General features: G+C 36.3%; 1 protein-coding gene across 1 annotated transcript in view; it reads right to left on the bottom strand.

Annotated features, from left to right (window-relative positions):
• LOC132114442 (importin-11) overlaps positions 1-18,771 on the bottom strand; it is a 146,488-nt gene that overhangs the window by 24,389 nt on the left and 103,328 nt on the right. The window contains exons 23-27 of the mRNA XM_059522565.1: positions 16,470-16,549; positions 14,393-14,473; positions 8,889-8,984; positions 8,659-8,772; positions 5,400-5,521 (exon numbers count right to left, since the gene is read on the bottom strand). Of these exons, the coding sequence (XP_059378548.1) occupies positions 5,400-5,521; positions 8,659-8,772; positions 8,889-8,984; positions 14,393-14,473; positions 16,470-16,549 (493 nt within the window). The remainder of the gene's footprint in view (positions 1-5,399; positions 5,522-8,658; positions 8,773-8,888; positions 8,985-14,392; positions 14,474-16,469; positions 16,550-18,771) is intronic.

The raw sequence follows: 18,771 nt of genomic DNA, 5'->3' as shown, positions 1-18,771 counted from the left end.
TTTTTTTTAGATTTTTCTTCTATAATGTGTGGCAGGGCCAAATTTCCTGTGATCGGCCCTTTCCATCATGGTCTTCAATATAAACCCCCAATGTCTGATACAAATTGGTTCATTCGTCATTTAGAGCTGAAACACACAAGATCCCAGACTGTCCACTTAGAACCCTGTAACGATTCTTTCTCTGCCTCGGATCTGTTCACATGCAGCATTCGGTGAAAAGCCAGATAAGGAACGTCAGTCCTAAATCTCAAAAACATTGCTTGGTGAAACGAACTAGTCGATACCATTTCTGAAGCAGCAATCACATCTCTGCTTTGGTGAAATAGAGAAAGATGATGAGGCACTGTAGCTAAGGGAAAGGGGCACAACTGATATGACTTAATAACAAGAAATTTGATAGGAATGATGAGTGGTATGAAATTACGATTGTGATATGACATGTGCCTCCCTATCACCCATTGGCACCCTGGTATTGGGGAACTGAGTGCTTCCTTAATCCAAAACGAGGTGCTCATTTCATTTTATCTGCATTCTCATTCCCTTCTAATGCAGAAAAGTAAAATTCTCTGTACTGCATATGGCTCACTGTTCAAAACTGACTGAAATCAGTTTTAAATAACTCAAAATCTGTCATGCTGAGCATATATTAGAATTTATGAAAAGCCAATTACTGTTTTGCCTGAAGACACCCTGTAAGCCAGTTACAAGCAAACTTGGTTAACACCAAAGCTAGCTAAATATCAATATAGCTATATATTTAATAAAGTTTAGAGCTTTAATGTTGCTCTTTTTGTATTATAATACAGGTTAGGGGCTCATCTCAACCCGCCAATATTAGAGCTACACTAGTGACCTATCAAAGATGCATCATATTAAAGATTTCTTATCACACTGCTTGGACCTGAAAAAGAGGTGTGTATGACACCTAATGACACTCAAACAAGGACTTTTGGACAATTAAACTGGCAGAACCTCTAAGAATTGCACTCATGCAAGACTGCTGATATCATATAGACTATTTTATCAATGACCTTAATACCTTTCTGTGCCTTGCTGTCTATTCAGGGTCCGAAAGCTCTCAGATTTCATCAAAAAAAATCTTAATTTGTGTTCCAAAGATTAACAAAGGTTCTTGCGAGATTGAGAATTTAAATTTTGGGTGAACTATCACTTCTGAGAGTAGAATCTCTTTACCTAGAAAAATTTGAATCTCATGGCAACACTATTTGATATTTACATCAAATTAACCTTCGTCTACATCGTGTAATCCACTTGCCATTCTTTTGAATATGTATTCCAATTGTTATTAAGCAAGTAGCTTGCTCTAAACAGTAAAAATGTTCTGGCAAGCTCCCACATTATTATTCCAAAGGCAGCTGGTTGAAAACACTCTGAACAGTTGTGTTTGTGAATGTGTAAAAACGAATACCCAATCTGCAAATCCCCCTTCCATTTTTGGCCTGGCAGTATCTGCGGAGATCATTACACCATTATTATCATCATCGGTTTATTCTGTGCTCTCCAATTGACTGAAGCAGAGACAAATTTGTATCGTTTCATTGCTGTCATCACTGTGGTTATACTTCATTAGGGGGTGAAATTATTTGTGACGTACTGCGCCTCAAAGAAACATTCAGTGCCTTGGGCACTGCTCTGAGCCCACAGGTGTTTTTTTTTTCAGAGAGAGGCAAAACACAGCAAATAGAATAGTAATGTTAGGATCAGAAAATGCCAATCAAAGCACCCCGAATTCCTGTAAAAATGAGACCAAAAAATATGCTGGGACTAATTTCATGCGAGCCTCTCGGCGCCGCTAAATATCCCTTTTAAAGTCTGCTTTCATAATTTTCTCAGCGTCGTTCAAGTCAAACGAGTCCAAAGAGAGATGAAAAAGCATCCGAATAAGGATGATTCTTGAGTAGCAGAGCACAATTCCTCTGTAAATTCAGTCTGTTTATTGCAATACTGGCAATATTGGCAATTTAAGCCACACAAGACAGAAGAAGGGGTCAGAAATTAATATACAGTATATATATAATTAGCATTTTCAGCAACCATTTTCCCATTATATATTCCATATATACATTTTCTTTTTCAGGATTCTATGATTTTGATAAACATCTTTTTGACAAATCATATCTTCTTTACTGTTGATTATGACCAATTTAATGCATTCTTGCTGAATAGAAGCATTAATTAATTATAATTGTTCTTCTAAAAAACAAAACTGACTCCAAATGTTTGAATGGAAGGGTATTTCTATTGGACAGTTCTACTCTAGGTCTTTTTGGTGGTGTTTGCCTAGGCATCAATGTTCAATTTTGTTTTGTTTATTATTCTTCAGGTACAAACTGATTGGAATTTATAGGCAATACTCTTCAAATCTAATTATTCAGACTGAATATGTTAGTAAATGTATTACATTGAAGTCAAATGATGCCTCACAGCATAATTTAATTATATATTTTAAAAAAAGCTCCCACAATTATGACAAATATCAACACTGCTGATTTTTGCTCTTGATACTGTAATTACAACTGTTAAGTCTGATTTATGGAATATACAGAAATACTTATTGGGTGTTTAGTATTGAATGTATGCATTTTGTCTTACAGTGTAGCAAAAACACACTATGCAAAAACGTTTATAAATATATGTTGAATTTTTCATGATCAGTTAAATTGTAATAACCATAACTCCAATAATGGTTATGTAAAAATAATAACTGCGCAGCCCTACCCTGAAAAAGAAATGGAAACGTTTATTTCTGACACTGGACTGGATTCGAGTAGAAGGCAAGATGTGGCAATAATGGGGAAAACAACATTGTGCATCTTAGCTTCTGAGACTAAGGCTCAGAAAAATCGCTCACAGATCCAAGCTGTCTCTACAAGCGTGATAATGCACGACTATCCTGCTCCCCCCAAGACTCAGGCTGCATGGGAAGCCTCTTCCTTGTCAGGAAGACTGACAATGAAGGGCTTTGGTATCGATGCCAATACTGATCTCATAGAACAATGACCCATAAGATCAATCTCAATTAAATAAGGTGACAGCAGACCTGCTGCGGCACTGCAATCGATTTCAAAGTCCTGAACGCAATTCCATGATACAAGATTTCACAATGCACACATATACAGACGGATTCATATATACAAAATATGGACGCATACAATAGATCAGATAAATCCAGAGCGTAAAATACTTTGCAAACGACCGGCTGCTTTTCAGAAAAGGAAGAGTTCAAACAGGAGCCTGCATGCAGAGACATGGTCAAGTGTTTACATGTGGCCAGACTGAATTTATATTGTAATGAGAAATGTGAAGGAACGTTAATCGTGAATTTCTCCACCATTTCTCTTCCCCTAATAGTCTGCACATGTAAAAGCAATATGACCAGACAAGATGGTCTGGTCTTTAAGGTGGCAGGGGTCAGGAACATTTTTGACATGAAATTCTTGTTAATCACTGTGCCAAATTGCATAAAAATATGCTGTTTCCTAGAAAAAAATCCTACAGATTACCACCTATTGCCATTCATTACATTGTGTGTGCTGGAGGAAAACAAGCGCATCTCTTCCCTTAATGATGTGATTTTGAGTGTCAACGTTACTGCCAGAACGATGCATGCAGAATTGAAAAGATTGAGAAGAAAAGTGAGTCAAGCAAATATATTATTCTGCAGAGATCCCCATTTTTACCATTGTTCACAATATAATCTAATTTATGAGAAGGTATCAACCTTGAGAGCAAAAAAAACAAAACTAATAAATAAATAAATAAAAAACCTTAAAAAAAAACGTATCCACTTAAAATAGTCAAATATTCTAAAACCAACACAATTAATCAAACAAATTAGTTTTATATGACCATATTTTACTGTTGGTCTTAAACTTGGTATCATTTTGCTATAAGGTGTTTGAGACTAATGGTGTGAAATATAAATAGCAAAAACACGAAAGTGTCTAGTGTCAATAGTGTAGCAATACAGAATGCACTGTTCACTTTCAAACCAAGCAGCTTTCTGTTGGTCAACATGGTAAATCTGTGTGATCATCTTCAACCCGTTGCAAAATTTGTGTTGTCTAATCTTTTATCCTCATGAGATATTCCCAATTGCGTGGATTCCCACAGATATTACTGAATTTTGCCTGCAAAAATTTGTAAATATGCCTGCACCTTAATACAGAAATTCTCCAAGCTTGAACCACAACTGAGTGGAACAATAGGGTTTTGAAAGTAAAAAACCCATAAAGATCACAAAACCAAACTTTTCCTGTACATTGTTTTTATATTACTGTAACTCATCAAAATAAGTTAAGCAATTTTGACTTGTTTTTAAAAGTTAAATGAAATTCAGTTAGATTTTCTACTACTAGATTAGTCAGTTTTATGTAATTTAAGTTTATGTTCCTGTAGCTCAATTGGTAGAGCACTGCGTTATCAAGCTCAAGGTTGGGGGTTCGATTCCCCGGGAACACACGATAGGTAAAAATTGATAGTCTGAATGCACTGTAAGTCGCTTTGGATAAAAGCGTCTCCTAAATGCATACATTTTAATTTTAAGTCGAAATGACATTTACAACCAATTGATTATACTTAAATTAAGGCAGAACTTTTTTTCACAGGGTTTATTTTTACACTTTCAAAACAAACCTATCATGAGCTCTGAAATTCTGTGGAAACTTCAGCATGATTTCAGCTTCAGCATCAAATTACAGATTGTACAATTATTTATAAATATATTTATTTGCAATGCATCATAGGGTGAGTACCTCATTCCCTCAAAAATAAGACAAGTATACCCTTTTGTTCCTTTGTCTTTTTCTACTTCTCTGATACAAATCATAAGTACATGTGTTTTCTTCTCTAGACGGTTTGGTTCATAGCTTAACTGTTCACTGTTTATTGAGGATTTAATAACAATAATAAAAAAAAGCCTATAGAGAAAATGAATAGGAAAAATATTTCCAGAACCATGGCCATTGAAAAAAATGTGAAAGATCACTGTGCCACTATTTTGGCAAAGTTTATACTTAACACTAGTTGCATATACTGGCTGCCATTACTTGATTAGATGTTGCTATAAGCATTGATATTTCTGCTTGGTCTATTATATCAGCAGTTAAAAAAACTGAATTGTGAGTCATGGGAAAGTAAATTACTCTGATATCGCTGACATCCAAACTACTGACATAGCTAAAACCAACAAGCCATTTCTCCTGGCAAGTCACAATTACAAAGTGACTTTTTTTATTTGTTTGGTCTCTGAGGTGAATGTCAAATGATATAAATGTTATCACTTGTACAGCTTGCTGATGACTTCTGCTATATAAACATCCGATATTTGCATGCAAATGTGATAGGATGATCCTGCAGGTGTTTATAAGATGACGAACCTGTTGTCAGATGGTAAAAGCGACATGAGAGCCAGTGCAGAGAGCTTTCTCCTCTCAGGCTGGGTGATGTTGTCCATGCGGTCCACCCACATCTCAATCATACTCCCCAAGAGCTGGTCTGCCTGAGAAAGCAGAGATCACAATGATAAACAATCTCGTTCACATAATTCATTTATAATTTATCCATGCACAGGTAAGCAAGGCACACTGGGAGCAAGATTAATACACCCTTAATAAGAGGAAAACATTAGGGTAAGTCGAACCGCCTAACATAAAGCAGCCATATCACCCTGGAGTCCAAGACCAGTTTCCCACTGAAGCTAAGCAGGGCTGAGCCTGGTCAGTACCTGGATGGGAGACCTCCTGAGAAAACTAGGTTGCTACTGGAAGAGGTGCTAGTGAGGCCCGCAGGGGGTGCTCACCCTGTGGTCTGTGTGGGTCCTAGTGCCCCAGTGTAGTGATGGGGACACTATACTGTCAACAAGCACCGTCCTTTGGATGAGACATTAAACCGAGGTCCTGACTCTCTGTGGTCATTAAAAATCCCAGGAAGTCTTTCGAAAAGAGTAGAGGTGTGACCTTGGCATCCTGTCTAAATTCGCCCATTGGCCTCTGACCATCATGGCCTCCTAACAATCCCCATATCTGCTGATTGGCTTCATCAATCTGTCTCCTCTCCACCAGTAAGCTGGTGTGTGGTGGGCGTTCTGGCGCACTATGGCTGCCGTCGCATCATCCAGGTGGATGCTGCACACTGGTGGTGGATGAGGAGATACCCCCTGACAATGTAAGCGCTTTGAGTGCCTAGAAAAGCGCTATATAAATGTAATGAATTATTATTATTATTTTAACAGGGCCAAAATATAAAAACCTCCATCTTTGAAGTTATTCGGCTGATACTGTAAATAATGAAGGGATCTCAGCAGGAAAGATATTTCAGGGATTGAGGAAATTAAGGAGAGTACCGATATATGCTGAGACTACAACATTGCAAATTAATTTAATTATTCGGTGGGGAGATACAGCCCAGGGTTTAAAGGGAATGATGCTGTGTGGGCGGCTCGGCACAGCATCTGGGACCATTGGGACCAAATTACATTAAGATCGGCTCCCACAAACCCAACTAAAGAAAAGCTGCAGAGGAGAAGAAAACTAGGCCAAGTTTGAAGAGCTTTTTTTGTTTGTTACTGATTGTTTGCTTCAGTGTATTTGACCTTGACATGAAGGTAAGAAGTATAAATAAAGTACAGGGAAAAGAGTTGATTTCTTTTTCCTTTTAATTGTGTTTAGTCCTCCAACATCTGATGCATCTGATGAGTTTGAGTATTTGGATTTAAACCATAGGGATGTAACGATTCACCTTGAGCTGGTTGAAAATCAATACAAATATGTGACGATTCAAATCGGTTGAGATGTTAAACGAATCGCGATACATTATGGGGTGGGTGTTTATATGAATGTATCTTTGAGGGGAACTAATTGTCTATAGAAAAGTTTAGATAACATTTTCTTTTCATCTTGTCTCAGTATAATGCATATTAGTGTTCATAAGCACTGTATCTTTGTTTACACTGCTAACCAAGAAAACGCTGCATCGCTGCTGTTCCATAAGGGCCATCTGCTGTCAGAGAGTGAAACTGCGCCTCATTCAGCTCGTCTGCTCTCTTTGTTTCATGCAGATGTTTTATGTAATATAGTTTCACAAAACTAAAGAGCATTCTGTTTTTGTTTTAAAATGTCAAATTATTCAATTTAATTTAGATAAAAAAACGAATCATGCTGCATATATTCAGCATCTTTGTTTGGATTGTGATTCAAATGCAGTGGTTGCCTCTAATTTTGAATGGAAAGAGCACAGAAATTTCAATTTAGTTTTTTTTTTTCAATTTAGACAGACCGTAGTTCCTCAAATAAAAACCGGTAGTCAAATAAACGCCGGGCCTCTTATAGTGACAGGGGGCATGGTCAACATGGATAAATAAAGGCCAGGGGTGGGGGTTGTGCAGCAGAGCCAAATAACGAACGTACACGCCCACCGCCGGAGCATTTCTCGTTCTCGAGTAAAGAACTGTTTGCATCGATTGTCGGATCACCAGTAAACTGAACCGAGAACAGTTTCTGTCAGACTCGTCCAATTCGAAAACCGAGGAGCTGATGATACTGCGCATGTGTGATTCAGCGTGAAGCAGACTGACACAGAGCGCGTCTGAAACTAACTGTTTCTTTTGGTGATTGATTCTGAATTGATTCTGTGCTAATGTTATGATCTCTGTCCACTGGAACGCTATCGCTTTTAATTTAAAACGGGTTATTTAAAACAATTCTTTATCAAACAGATGGAATTAGAAATACAGGCCTGCCTCTAATAAACTTAAATACCGTAAATCCTCAAATAAAAGCCTGTTACCTTCTAGCAGTTCAGGTAAATAAAGGCCCCGGCTTTTATTTGAGGATTTACGGTATTTAAGTTTCCCAAACCAGTGTGCAATATTTTGTCTAATCACTAATAAAAGGACATATTTTCATTTATAATTTGTCGTAAATCAAATTTTGTTTTTAAAAAAAATTATGAGAAAATCAGATAAGATCGAATCGTGAGAGTCTTAGAGTTATGCACCAATACGAATTTCTGTCTTATATCTACAAATAGCTATTAAAGTGGATATTCAGCCATTATATTCAAAATATAACATGGCATCCCCTAACTTATTGCTTCATGTTTTATTAATATACTAATATATTGGTTTATTGGTTATTGGGCAAAATTTAGTATTATATATTATATAAGGGTTATCATAGTTAACTAAAATTAAAACCTTTAATTGATTTATGTAATTGAAATAAAATAAACATTAACTGAAATAAGTTGTAGTATAGTATGAAAGTATAAGATGCATATAAAAAATGTAAAACAAAAAAAAATCAGATATGCAGAAGCAGATATAATACAAAAATTTAAAAAAAAAAAACTAATACTTTATACTTAAAATTAATTGAAATTATAAAACTATAATAATATCTCCAGACACACTGAAAAAAGTGGTGAAACTATTTTGGAGCTTAGTAAACTACAAAAATAATTACAAAGAAACCACAAATAACATCAAATTAAAATCGAAATTTAGTAGAAAGTAGAATTATATTTTCTTGTAAAATATACTCCAATATATATATATTTTTTATTTACAACTTTTAAAAAAGGCAGTGTAGCAAAGTAAACAGTCGTTCTGAATCATGGTGGCCTGGCAGTCACCCTCACCTCCTGGTTGTATTCCACAGCCATTTGAGTGAGAAGTGATGTGAAAAAGCCTGAATTCTGCAGGAGAATCCGACCCGTCACGCCCAAGTATGTCGACATAACCACAGGATACCTCTGCAGTCAAACACACAAGTATATATAAAGATTAAAAACTGGAAACAGTATTTTTCAGTGAAATTAGGTTAGTGCAATAGGCCTACTATAATAGACCGTGCAGTGTTCAAACTCACTTCGCCTTCAACTATCCCCCGTAACACATCTGGCAGAAGAGGCTGAAACATATGGGAGCCCAATACAGGACTTACTTTTATGGCAATTTCAACAACCTGGAAGAAATGAAAGGAAAGAATTAATGCTAATTTCAGACAATACACCACAACAACTGACAGTGGGCATGAGTAGAATGGAACGTTTAAAATCAGCCTAAAATCTCCAGGTACTCAAAATATAAGAACAGCTAGAAATCAAACAGTTTGAACATTTGAGGATTGCTATCCATCAAACTCATTTTAAAGCTGTAAAGAGATGACAAATACTAGCTGAACCGTAGTAAAAAGCTGAATTTTTTCATTCAATATAAGTTTATTTTTGCCACATAATATTTATAAAATACATGGCATAAATAAACAGCTACTTTTTATTTGTATTTTAAAAATGTCTACAGCAATACACACACACACACACATACATATGATCTACATATTCTTTGTAAGATTTTAGTGCAATATCACAATTCTTTTGAACAATTTAGAGTTATTAGATTCGTTCAAATGGGAATAATTCAATGTACTCAATACTATCAATTTTTTTTAGATCCCAAAACTGATTTATTTAGAAATTACTTATTATTACAGAACTGAGGTAATTAGGGACCCCAAACAAAAGAAAAAGACGGAACATCAGTCACACATAGGGATTGTTCAAGGGCACAATGGTGGTTGTTCAAGTCTTGCTTTATGCAGTAATCACATCACAAGGACTCTATTAATATATTTTACCACCATCATGAATCGAGATGGAGGAGGCCTGGAACAAGCCTGCTGGCATGGCCTTTAGAAAATGAAATGGGCAAATAAAAAAAAGCGCATTAAAGGTGTAATAGGAGATCTTGTAAAATGCTAACATTAGCCTGATAGCATTGAAAGTGAACGTCCCAACCTCCCTGCAATCGCCGTCTAAAGCCACACCCCCGAACGCATTTATGCTCACAGAACAAAATACCAGACACAACATTACTACAACAGGCTACATCAGTGGTTCCCAATTCCAGTCCATGTTCCAAAGTGAAGTAAACCCCTGCTCAGGGAGTAGGGAGCAATGCACATGTGTAGGGATCATATCAACTGTAACACCGTTCATTCACCTAGACAGAGTTGGTCATCTGAATTGGATGTGTTAACTAAGCAAGACATGAAATATGTGCCCGAGCACTGGAATAGGGAACCGCTGGGCTACATCATGTGACATTAACCAGCGAGAAAACTTTAAAAGTACTACAATACCAGGAAGGAAGACCAGGTTGTTGATGTTTGTCTGCCATTCTAGCTCTGTCTGCACAGCGTACGTGAATGTGCTAATGACGTATTCTGTCTGCGCGACCAGGGTGCGCAGAGGTATGCAGATACATACGTTGACAGGCAGGTAGGAAAGCCATTTAAAACGCTCGGACCGAGTGTTTTGATTGGACGTACATTTCTGTGTCCTATGCCTCCCACAGAATATATAAAGACAGATAAATAAATTTAAACCACTTAACTTAATGATTGCTATTCAGATGTGAAGAGACTTTCAATCAGTATAACAAAAAATGTTTCTGAAGACAATCACCTATTGCACCTTTAAATTACTGATAAATTCACAATTCGAATATCGAAATATATCATAAATATTCTATATACATCACACAACTCTGCTGCACACTTCTGATCTTGAGGACAACCAACTAATTTTCAATGATCTGAAACTGCCTAGCTGTTCTGAAAGAGGGGAAGAGGAGCTTGTTCTTTTGTTGTGTGAATTCTGTTGTCAAACTATGCATTGGCTTAAAAATAAATCTTGGCAGCCCAAGGCCATTACCCCCCCTATTCCAACTTCACTTTGACAGGACGCAAAGTGTGTGCTATGGTGTGCTATGATTTTTTTTTAGTCTTCTTCAAGCTGTTGGTGCACGAACAGCCTGGCACATAGAGCAGAACCTTACTTAAGTGAGTTCAGAGGGGAATCTTGAAAAAAAATTGTATAAACCAATGCGTCTGGATTAGAGCCATGATGGAGTACAGAGCTTGAGCTGGCACAGCCTTCCCAAACTGCTGGCACAGCCTTCCCAAAATGCTGCGGGAATTACGCCACTTTCTCTTTTAAAGCGAAAAGAGAAACAAGAAAACAAAACATAAAAATATCTGAGCACACTTTACTGTTTTGAGGTACACTTACATTGTTATCTCATCTTCCATTTACTAAAAATTTTTTTATGCAGATAGAAAAAAAAAAAAAAAACATGTGCAGGGTTCTATATATTTATATATTATATATATATTAATATATGATGATAATGTATCATGATACAGTGCGATCCATGATCTGTAAAGAACCGTTTTAAGTAAATGTCTTACAGTAACCAGTATTTTTTGCTTAAATGTGAAATCTATTTCTTGTGGTAATCAACCTACTGTAACTGTTAATAGAGCTTGAACTCTGAACATTCCTTTGCAATCCATTTTATAGAAATACACTTACCACATCAGTTTAGTAAGTAGTTGTAAGAATGCTTTTAAGAAGAGGATCTGGGTACTGAGAGTACACAAGCTGGTGGTCAGTGTGTGTGAGCATCCAGTGACACCCCTAGGGGCCCCCACTTGTACTTGGTTCCAGCTGTACAGTTTGCTCTTCAAATCAATCACTAACTACCACATGTTTCCCTGCGGATGTACTGGCCAGGGCGGACAGAAGGCCAGAAACATGTTCCTAAACATCACTGAACTCATTCAAGCTAGCCCTAGATTTATTCAACTTTTCTTAAAGGAGAGTTCATCTAAAACAATATAAATACTGTTATTTATTGACCCTCTTTTTTCTTGTGTGGGACACACACACACACAGGCACTTTTGTGTCCATTTTGAAGCTTGAGAGCTTTGGTCACTGAAGCTCACTGACATTGCATGGAATCGAAAAATCAGCACAGATTTTCTACTTGTATTCAATAGACAGAAATGTCATACAAGTTTGAAACAAAATGGGGGTGAATAAATTATGACAAACTTAATATTTTTAGCTGAACGATCACTTTAATCCTGACAAATCCTATCGACATGGTGAGCGACATCTCTATCTGATCTTTGAGTACTCTTAACAGAAGTGTCTTAAAACGAGTTTCTCTTGAAAAAGGTGATTTCTGTCTTAAAGGACATGAACTGTAAAGTCCTTGATTCGTGTAGACCATCAGATAGCTGAATGGCCTGTCATCTCTCATTGTCCTTTAGCCTTTGACTTCAGCGACATCTCTCCAAACAAATTTTACTGAGAAGATGGCCCCTTCTTTCTGTGTTAATTAAAACTGTCTGAGATGTGAAAGCAGCACCGCGAGATACTGCTGATTTAACTGAACAGTTAATTAGGGAGTTACAAAGCTCATGGACCCAATGATTTACGTACCGATCATGTTACCCATGGTGTAAGGCAGCAGGGGAACCTCTGTGAGGTTAATCGAATGGCTGCCCACACGTCTGAGACTTTCACTGCCTATACAGATGCTTTAATGCATTCAGAACAGCTCCCATGCTGAGAAGCAAACGGAGGAGCACAGGTCTGACAGGTTGTGTGATATGTACAGACTTATAACAAATGTTAACTTATTAACCATTAGAAGAACAATTCACGCAAAGCTGAAGTTACTTACTTCTTTCAAAGCTGTATTACTTTAATTGTTCACAAAATGAGACATTAAGCAAAGGTTCATGCTGCTCTTCTCTAGAGTGAGAGTGGAGGCTGATTTAAATTGGCAAGATTAAAAAAAGGATAGTATATTAAATCTTTTCTATGACTTGTGTGCTATATTACTCTTCTGAAGTCATTCGCTATCCTAAACAAAATTAATTTACACTAGTTTAAAAGTTCAGAAAGATTTTTTTTTATTATTTTAGTCCGTTATCTGAATAAAATTGACAGTAAATTAATTTTTCACATGTTTCTAACAATGTTATCAAAATATTTTCTTATAAAGACATTTGTTAGACTTTTGCAACATTAAAAAAGATTTTCATCTGAAATAAATATGGTTCTTTTGAACTTTCTATTCATTAAAGGATCCTGAAAAAGAAAAAAAAAAAGATTTTCCCATTGATCACAATAAGAAATGTTTCATGAGCTCCAAATAAGCATATTAGAATTATTTCTGAAGGGTAGAGTAATGGCTGCTGAAAGATTTTGGACCTTTTTTCAACAAAAAATGAAAGCACGTTCAGTTCGTATCTTATCAAAAGATTTGTAAAATAGCAAACATGTCTTAGTCAACTTTTAAGGGTTGCCTCTTTCCCCAAAATTCTACCCAAAATCTTATTTTATTTAATGTTTCTTTGGTAAAAGACAAGAAATAAGATGTAGTAGTTGGACCACCAAAAAATGGTTTTGAAAGTATAATATACTGGGATTCAGTAACAATCAATCAACCTAATATGCTGAGAATGCTGTAGATTTTTCCTCCAGCATTTTTACCTATTTTTTATTTTCAACAGAATTCTCGTAGACACTGATTCTCACCATCAAAAGGCACAAAACGAGTCTTTCTATCAAACTGTCAAAAAATATATGTCTATGTCTCAGTTAACCAAGGCCTCGTTTTTTTCCAATTAAAGTAGCCTTCACTCTGGTGGAAAGATGCTGTCTGTTGGCACAATAGAAGACGAGGAGGGTGTAAATGTGCGCACACACCTGTGCTCCACACCAATTAGGATCGAGGGAGAAAATTAGTTAATTAGAAAAGTTTTACAATGCCCTGAAGAGATGACAGAACAACAATGCTGCCACAAAATGACACTAATATAAACACAAATATCCAAAACCTCTGGTAATGCTGCTTTTCCTAGAACTCCAGCTCTTCCTGTGAAGATTTCATGCTCCAAATTGGCTTGGGGTCTCAGATGAGCATCTGCTAACCTATGAAGGAGCAGCTGGAGGCCAAAACGAAAAGCTTTATCTCTAATGGCAGCATCCTGGCAGCCGTTCCACAATGCTGTGTCCCCTGCCTCCAGAGCACCGAAACTGCAGTGTGGACAAGAACCTTCGGTTTGAAACCCACATCAGACAGGCTTCAGCCGCATGATTCCTGTATGATAATTATATGGGCTACAAGGTCCAAGAGGTCACATTGATTAAATGGTTGAAAAAAAATTAATAAAATATTGGGTACCTGCATGTAGCCCTTTCATAATTTCTTCAAAGTAAAAATCTGCCCCAAACAGTGTCAAAAAGCACGCCTCTTCCATCAGATCCAAGAGTTTGAGTGCATTAGCTAAAGCAAGCGAAGTCGAGAAGGGCTTTAAAAAAAAGCTGAGCTCACTGTGGTCTACTAAAAACCAAAACGACAGGGTTGAGGAATGGGTTTTCTAGTCATTATTCGGCAGCAGTGCTGGGAAACTTTATTTCACAAAAGAGTGTCAAAAAGACGAGCACAAAAGAGCCTTATGGGGAAGGATGGATTGGGCTGTTTGAGAAAGAGTGTTAAGGATTGAGTCGTACCTTCAGAACCTGGACTTGGCCTTCTGTAGTGATGTCTTTCAGCAGTTCACAGAAAGATCTGCAAAGGGCTTCAGCATAGTTCTAGAGAGAGATGACCACATTGTAAAAACAGCACAATCATTTCTGTCATGCATTAATTATGCAATATATACATTTTTTTATTAATTTATTTTTTTATTGCTGCATTTTTTATGACAGCTGTATGTAGTAGTTGTCATGTCTATTGAAGTCCCTCTACAAGGGCTTAGTTTTGGTTTGAACATGGGGGGGGGGGGGGTCTTTTGTTGAGTTAGTTGATAACTGCAATCAAGTAACAGCCTAGTTAACAACTGTTTGTTTACATAGGTTATATTATGTAGGGCACACGTAGGCTATATGAGTGACAGAATGTTCTAATTCAACATGCCATGGGGAGTCAATCTACCGTATTTTCCAGACTATAAGTTACACTTTTTTTCATAGTTTGGCTAGTCCTGCGACTTATAGTCAGGTGCGACTTATTTATCAAAATTTATTTAACATGAACCAAGAGAAATGAACTAAGAGAAATGAACCAAGAGAAAACATGACAGTCTACAGCCGCCAGAGGGCACTCTATGCTGCTCAGTGCTCCTGTAGTCTACACCGAAGACATATAGCGCCCTCTTGCGGCTGTAGACGGTAATGTTTTCTCTTGGTTCTAAATAAATGCGACTTATAGTCCAGTGCGACTTCTATGTTTTGTTTCCTCATCATGACGTATTTTTGGACTGATGCGACTAATACTCAGGTGTGACTTATAGTCCGAAAAATACGGTAGCTTAACATTTTCGATTCTGACTTGTACCTGCTATTATGAAAATGTGCCATAGTATTTTACTGTAGCATTTGTTAACAAAGCTAGCCTATTAATCATTACTAGTGCAAGATTGTTTTCTCTTCTCTTCATCATTATTTTTGGTTCATGTGCCTTTTGACTTTCACCATATCATTTTAAAGTGGCAATTTCTGAATAGAATTCAAATAGATCATACATTTTACCATCATCTTCACAATGGCAATGGCTCACTCAAATCTTATCACATTTTTCGAGTGTGCTGGTGAATGTGTGCAGAGAGTACATGGTGATTTGCGCTGTTCATGCACAGTTAAAAGAACTGCACTTCTGTTTCAGTTGTTCCAACATCTTAGGGCTTTTTGGATCAATAAAACATTAAAATATAATAAAAAGGGCTTTTTGGATCAATAAAACATTAAAATATAATAAAAAGAAGAGTCTTTCACCATAATAAATTAAGCAATTAAGTAAACAAATGTATGTTTGTTGACTTTATAGTGTCTGTTGCCATTTTTGCTATCACCTTCTAACAAAGTTCAATTTATTATTATTAATGTAATTATGAAAAGAATTCTGGATGTTTCACAATTTCTTTTTTTTTTTCATTATCCAATTACAAGTTTCCTAAAAAGCATCTTGGCAATACTCTTTTAATTTATGATCAATTGATTGTTCCTGAGACCTCAAATTCACTTTTAACCCTGTTGATGTATGGCGATGTGCTTTTAATGATCAACAACCAGATTCTTAGACAAATAACATCATCCTCCAAAAAACTTTTTTTTTTTTTTTTAATGGGAAAATGACAACAAACATCAAGTATTAGCAATGAATTCTGAGGATTTGTTTGTCTGACTATTTTAAATAATGTTTTGTTAAAAAAAAAAAAAAAACACGGGTTAATGTCAAATTTTATTAAGATGGTTAAAAATATAAAAATATGCCATCATCCTCAGTTGAGCTAACTTTACATACTATTTCCATCCTGTTACAACCCTTGTTCATTTACTTACCGTTATGTACATAAAATCTAAAAAGTTGAATAGAACTGTTTTTTTTTTTTTTTTTTTTTTATGGAGCTTAAAAGCAGCCCTGTAGAAGTCCCTCATTATAAAAAAAATATTCCAAACTATAACATCACACACTAGTCTGTTCTGATTTATGCCCCATTCATCTTTTGAGAAAGTGCAAATAAGGTTATGTTCACACAGCCATTCCCATCTTTGAATGTCTTCTTATTTGAAGTCTTTTTTCACCTACCTGTAAGAAATCTGTAGCCGAGAGATAAATGTAGGCATTGATGATCTGAAAGCATGTGCGCACGTTCTCCGAGCTCAGTTCTGAAATAGAGAAACAAAATAAGAATGATACAAGGGCGAAGCAATATCACAGTTCAATTTCTCTGAGAGAAAAATAACAGTTTGGAGAGAACATGAACACCAGCAGTGAGGGAGACAGAAGCTGTGTGTGGAAAGACAGAAAATGGTTACATTTCATATAACAAAACAGCAGTCTGGAGCACAGACAACTACAAACACAGCAACTCTGACTCATCCAGAACTCACACTCCTGCAGAGAGAAGCCAAGACAACAGGAAATAACTGCTTCCAACTTATTCACTTCTAGGAATGCCAAAACAACATGTCAGTTTAAGTGGGATTAATTGCGAATATGCTAGCATTCAAAAGTTCAGGATCTGAAGGATTTTATAGTGTTTTTGAAAGAAGCCTCTTATGCTCACCAAGACTGGATTTATTTGATCAAGGTACAGGAAAACAGAAAAATTCTGAAATGTTATTATTATTTAAAATAATTTATATTTTTTGAAATTCTAAGTTCTAAATTCAAAATGTTAAAGTGCAATTTATTTCTGTATTGGCAAAGCTGAATTTTTGCTTCTTCGAACTTTGAATCTTCAGAAATCATTGTAATACTCTGATTTACTGCTCAAGAAACGTTTCACATTATTATCATCATCGATGTTGAAAACAGTTGTGCTGCTTGATTTTTTATGGAAACCGTGATACAATTTTATTTTCAGGATTCTTTGAGTAAAAATTTGAAAAGCAAACGTTTTTTACGGTCCAAAAAAATAAAAATAAAGCTCAAATTAAAACATCGACAAAATTTTGACATCTAAAGCCACTTTGTGTTGTGTCTTCAGTGTCTTCATTAAAATATTGCAATGTCTTTGAATGAAGATCATATGGAGACCTTTCTCTGCTATTATCAAGATATGTAATTAATTTTAATTGCCCCCTTTTCAGAAGTACTCTATGTTCCTTTTGGGGGTCTAGTGAAGGAAATAAAGTTTACACTACACTAAGCTTTTAGTAAAGATATAATCATACAGCAATTACAGTAGCAATTACATCAATACACATCAGCACAGCAATGAACAATGAGTCTATCTCCACAGAGCAACTGCAAGCAAGAAGCAAGCAACTCATCCACTGCTTATCTTGCTATTTATTGATAGACTTGCTATGGAATCCAGTAATCACTTTGACGCAGCACTTTCAATTAGATGTTGTGGCTGATCTTACTGAGCTTGAACTGATAGGTGGCCTTTATCCTGTTAAATAAGATTTTAATACGATCTTTTCAAATGATTTTTAGTTGACTTCTAGGGGTTACTGTGAAAATCAGGACAAAGCGGAGGCCAACTGTCCCCGCTTCCCTTTCCAGACGACCTTGCACAAAGCCATGGTGACCTCAGCTGAAAAAAAAAAAAGCAGCAAAATGTCTCAAAGGCTGAACAGGATTTGGGGTGAATTTCAAGGGCTTTAGGACGGGGTGACCCTTATATTGTTAACAGTAATGAGAGATGGCAGAATCACTGCTTCAATTGTGCCTGGAACCGCAGCGTGTTTTGTATTTTTCAAAGGTCAAGAGGGTCTCCGTTCTGCACAACCTCACGGTGACACACACACAGCACTTCTGCCATCCTCAGCTGATGATCTGAAGACAAAATTGCTTTTCTGAGCAAGACCTTCTGACAGCAGGATGGACAGAAAGATACACAAATTACTAGTGAAAATCCAGTGACCATACACAAGCACACATATTTGGAATTAAGATTTTTTTTTTCATGATTTTGAAATAAATGTCGTTTGCTCACCAAATCACCATTTATTTGCTCAAAAATACAGTAATTGCAAAAAAAAAAAAAAAAAATGTTTCCTGTGAAGGCAAAGTTGAATTTTAAATGTTTATGAATTTTATACAAACACACATATACATATAAATGCATACATATAATAACAGCCCCACACTGTTCAGATAAAGCAGATGGTTTCTCTGTAATGGGATTTTTTTTTCAACAGTGTTGAGTGGTCCATTTCCTGTACAAGAGCACTTTACACTTCCTCCTTTCCTGCATTATCATGAGAATGCCGTCCACAGACTGCTTGAAATTCAAATTATTTGAATAAAATTAAAATCATTCCCATTTCACAATAAATAAATGAAAACGCTCCTCTGCTTCCCCTAGCCTTGATTTGCAGTCAGATAATGATGATGAGGTACGAAACAATTTAATTTCTACCATCACGTGCAGACC

Source organism: Carassius carassius, chromosome 34 (genome assembly GCF_963082965.1).
Source record: "Carassius carassius chromosome 34, fCarCar2.1, whole genome shotgun sequence".
NCBI classification, from domain to species: Eukaryota; Metazoa; Chordata; class Actinopteri; order Cypriniformes; family Cyprinidae; genus Carassius; species Carassius carassius.
This window is presented reverse-complemented; position numbering and strand designations above follow the sequence as displayed.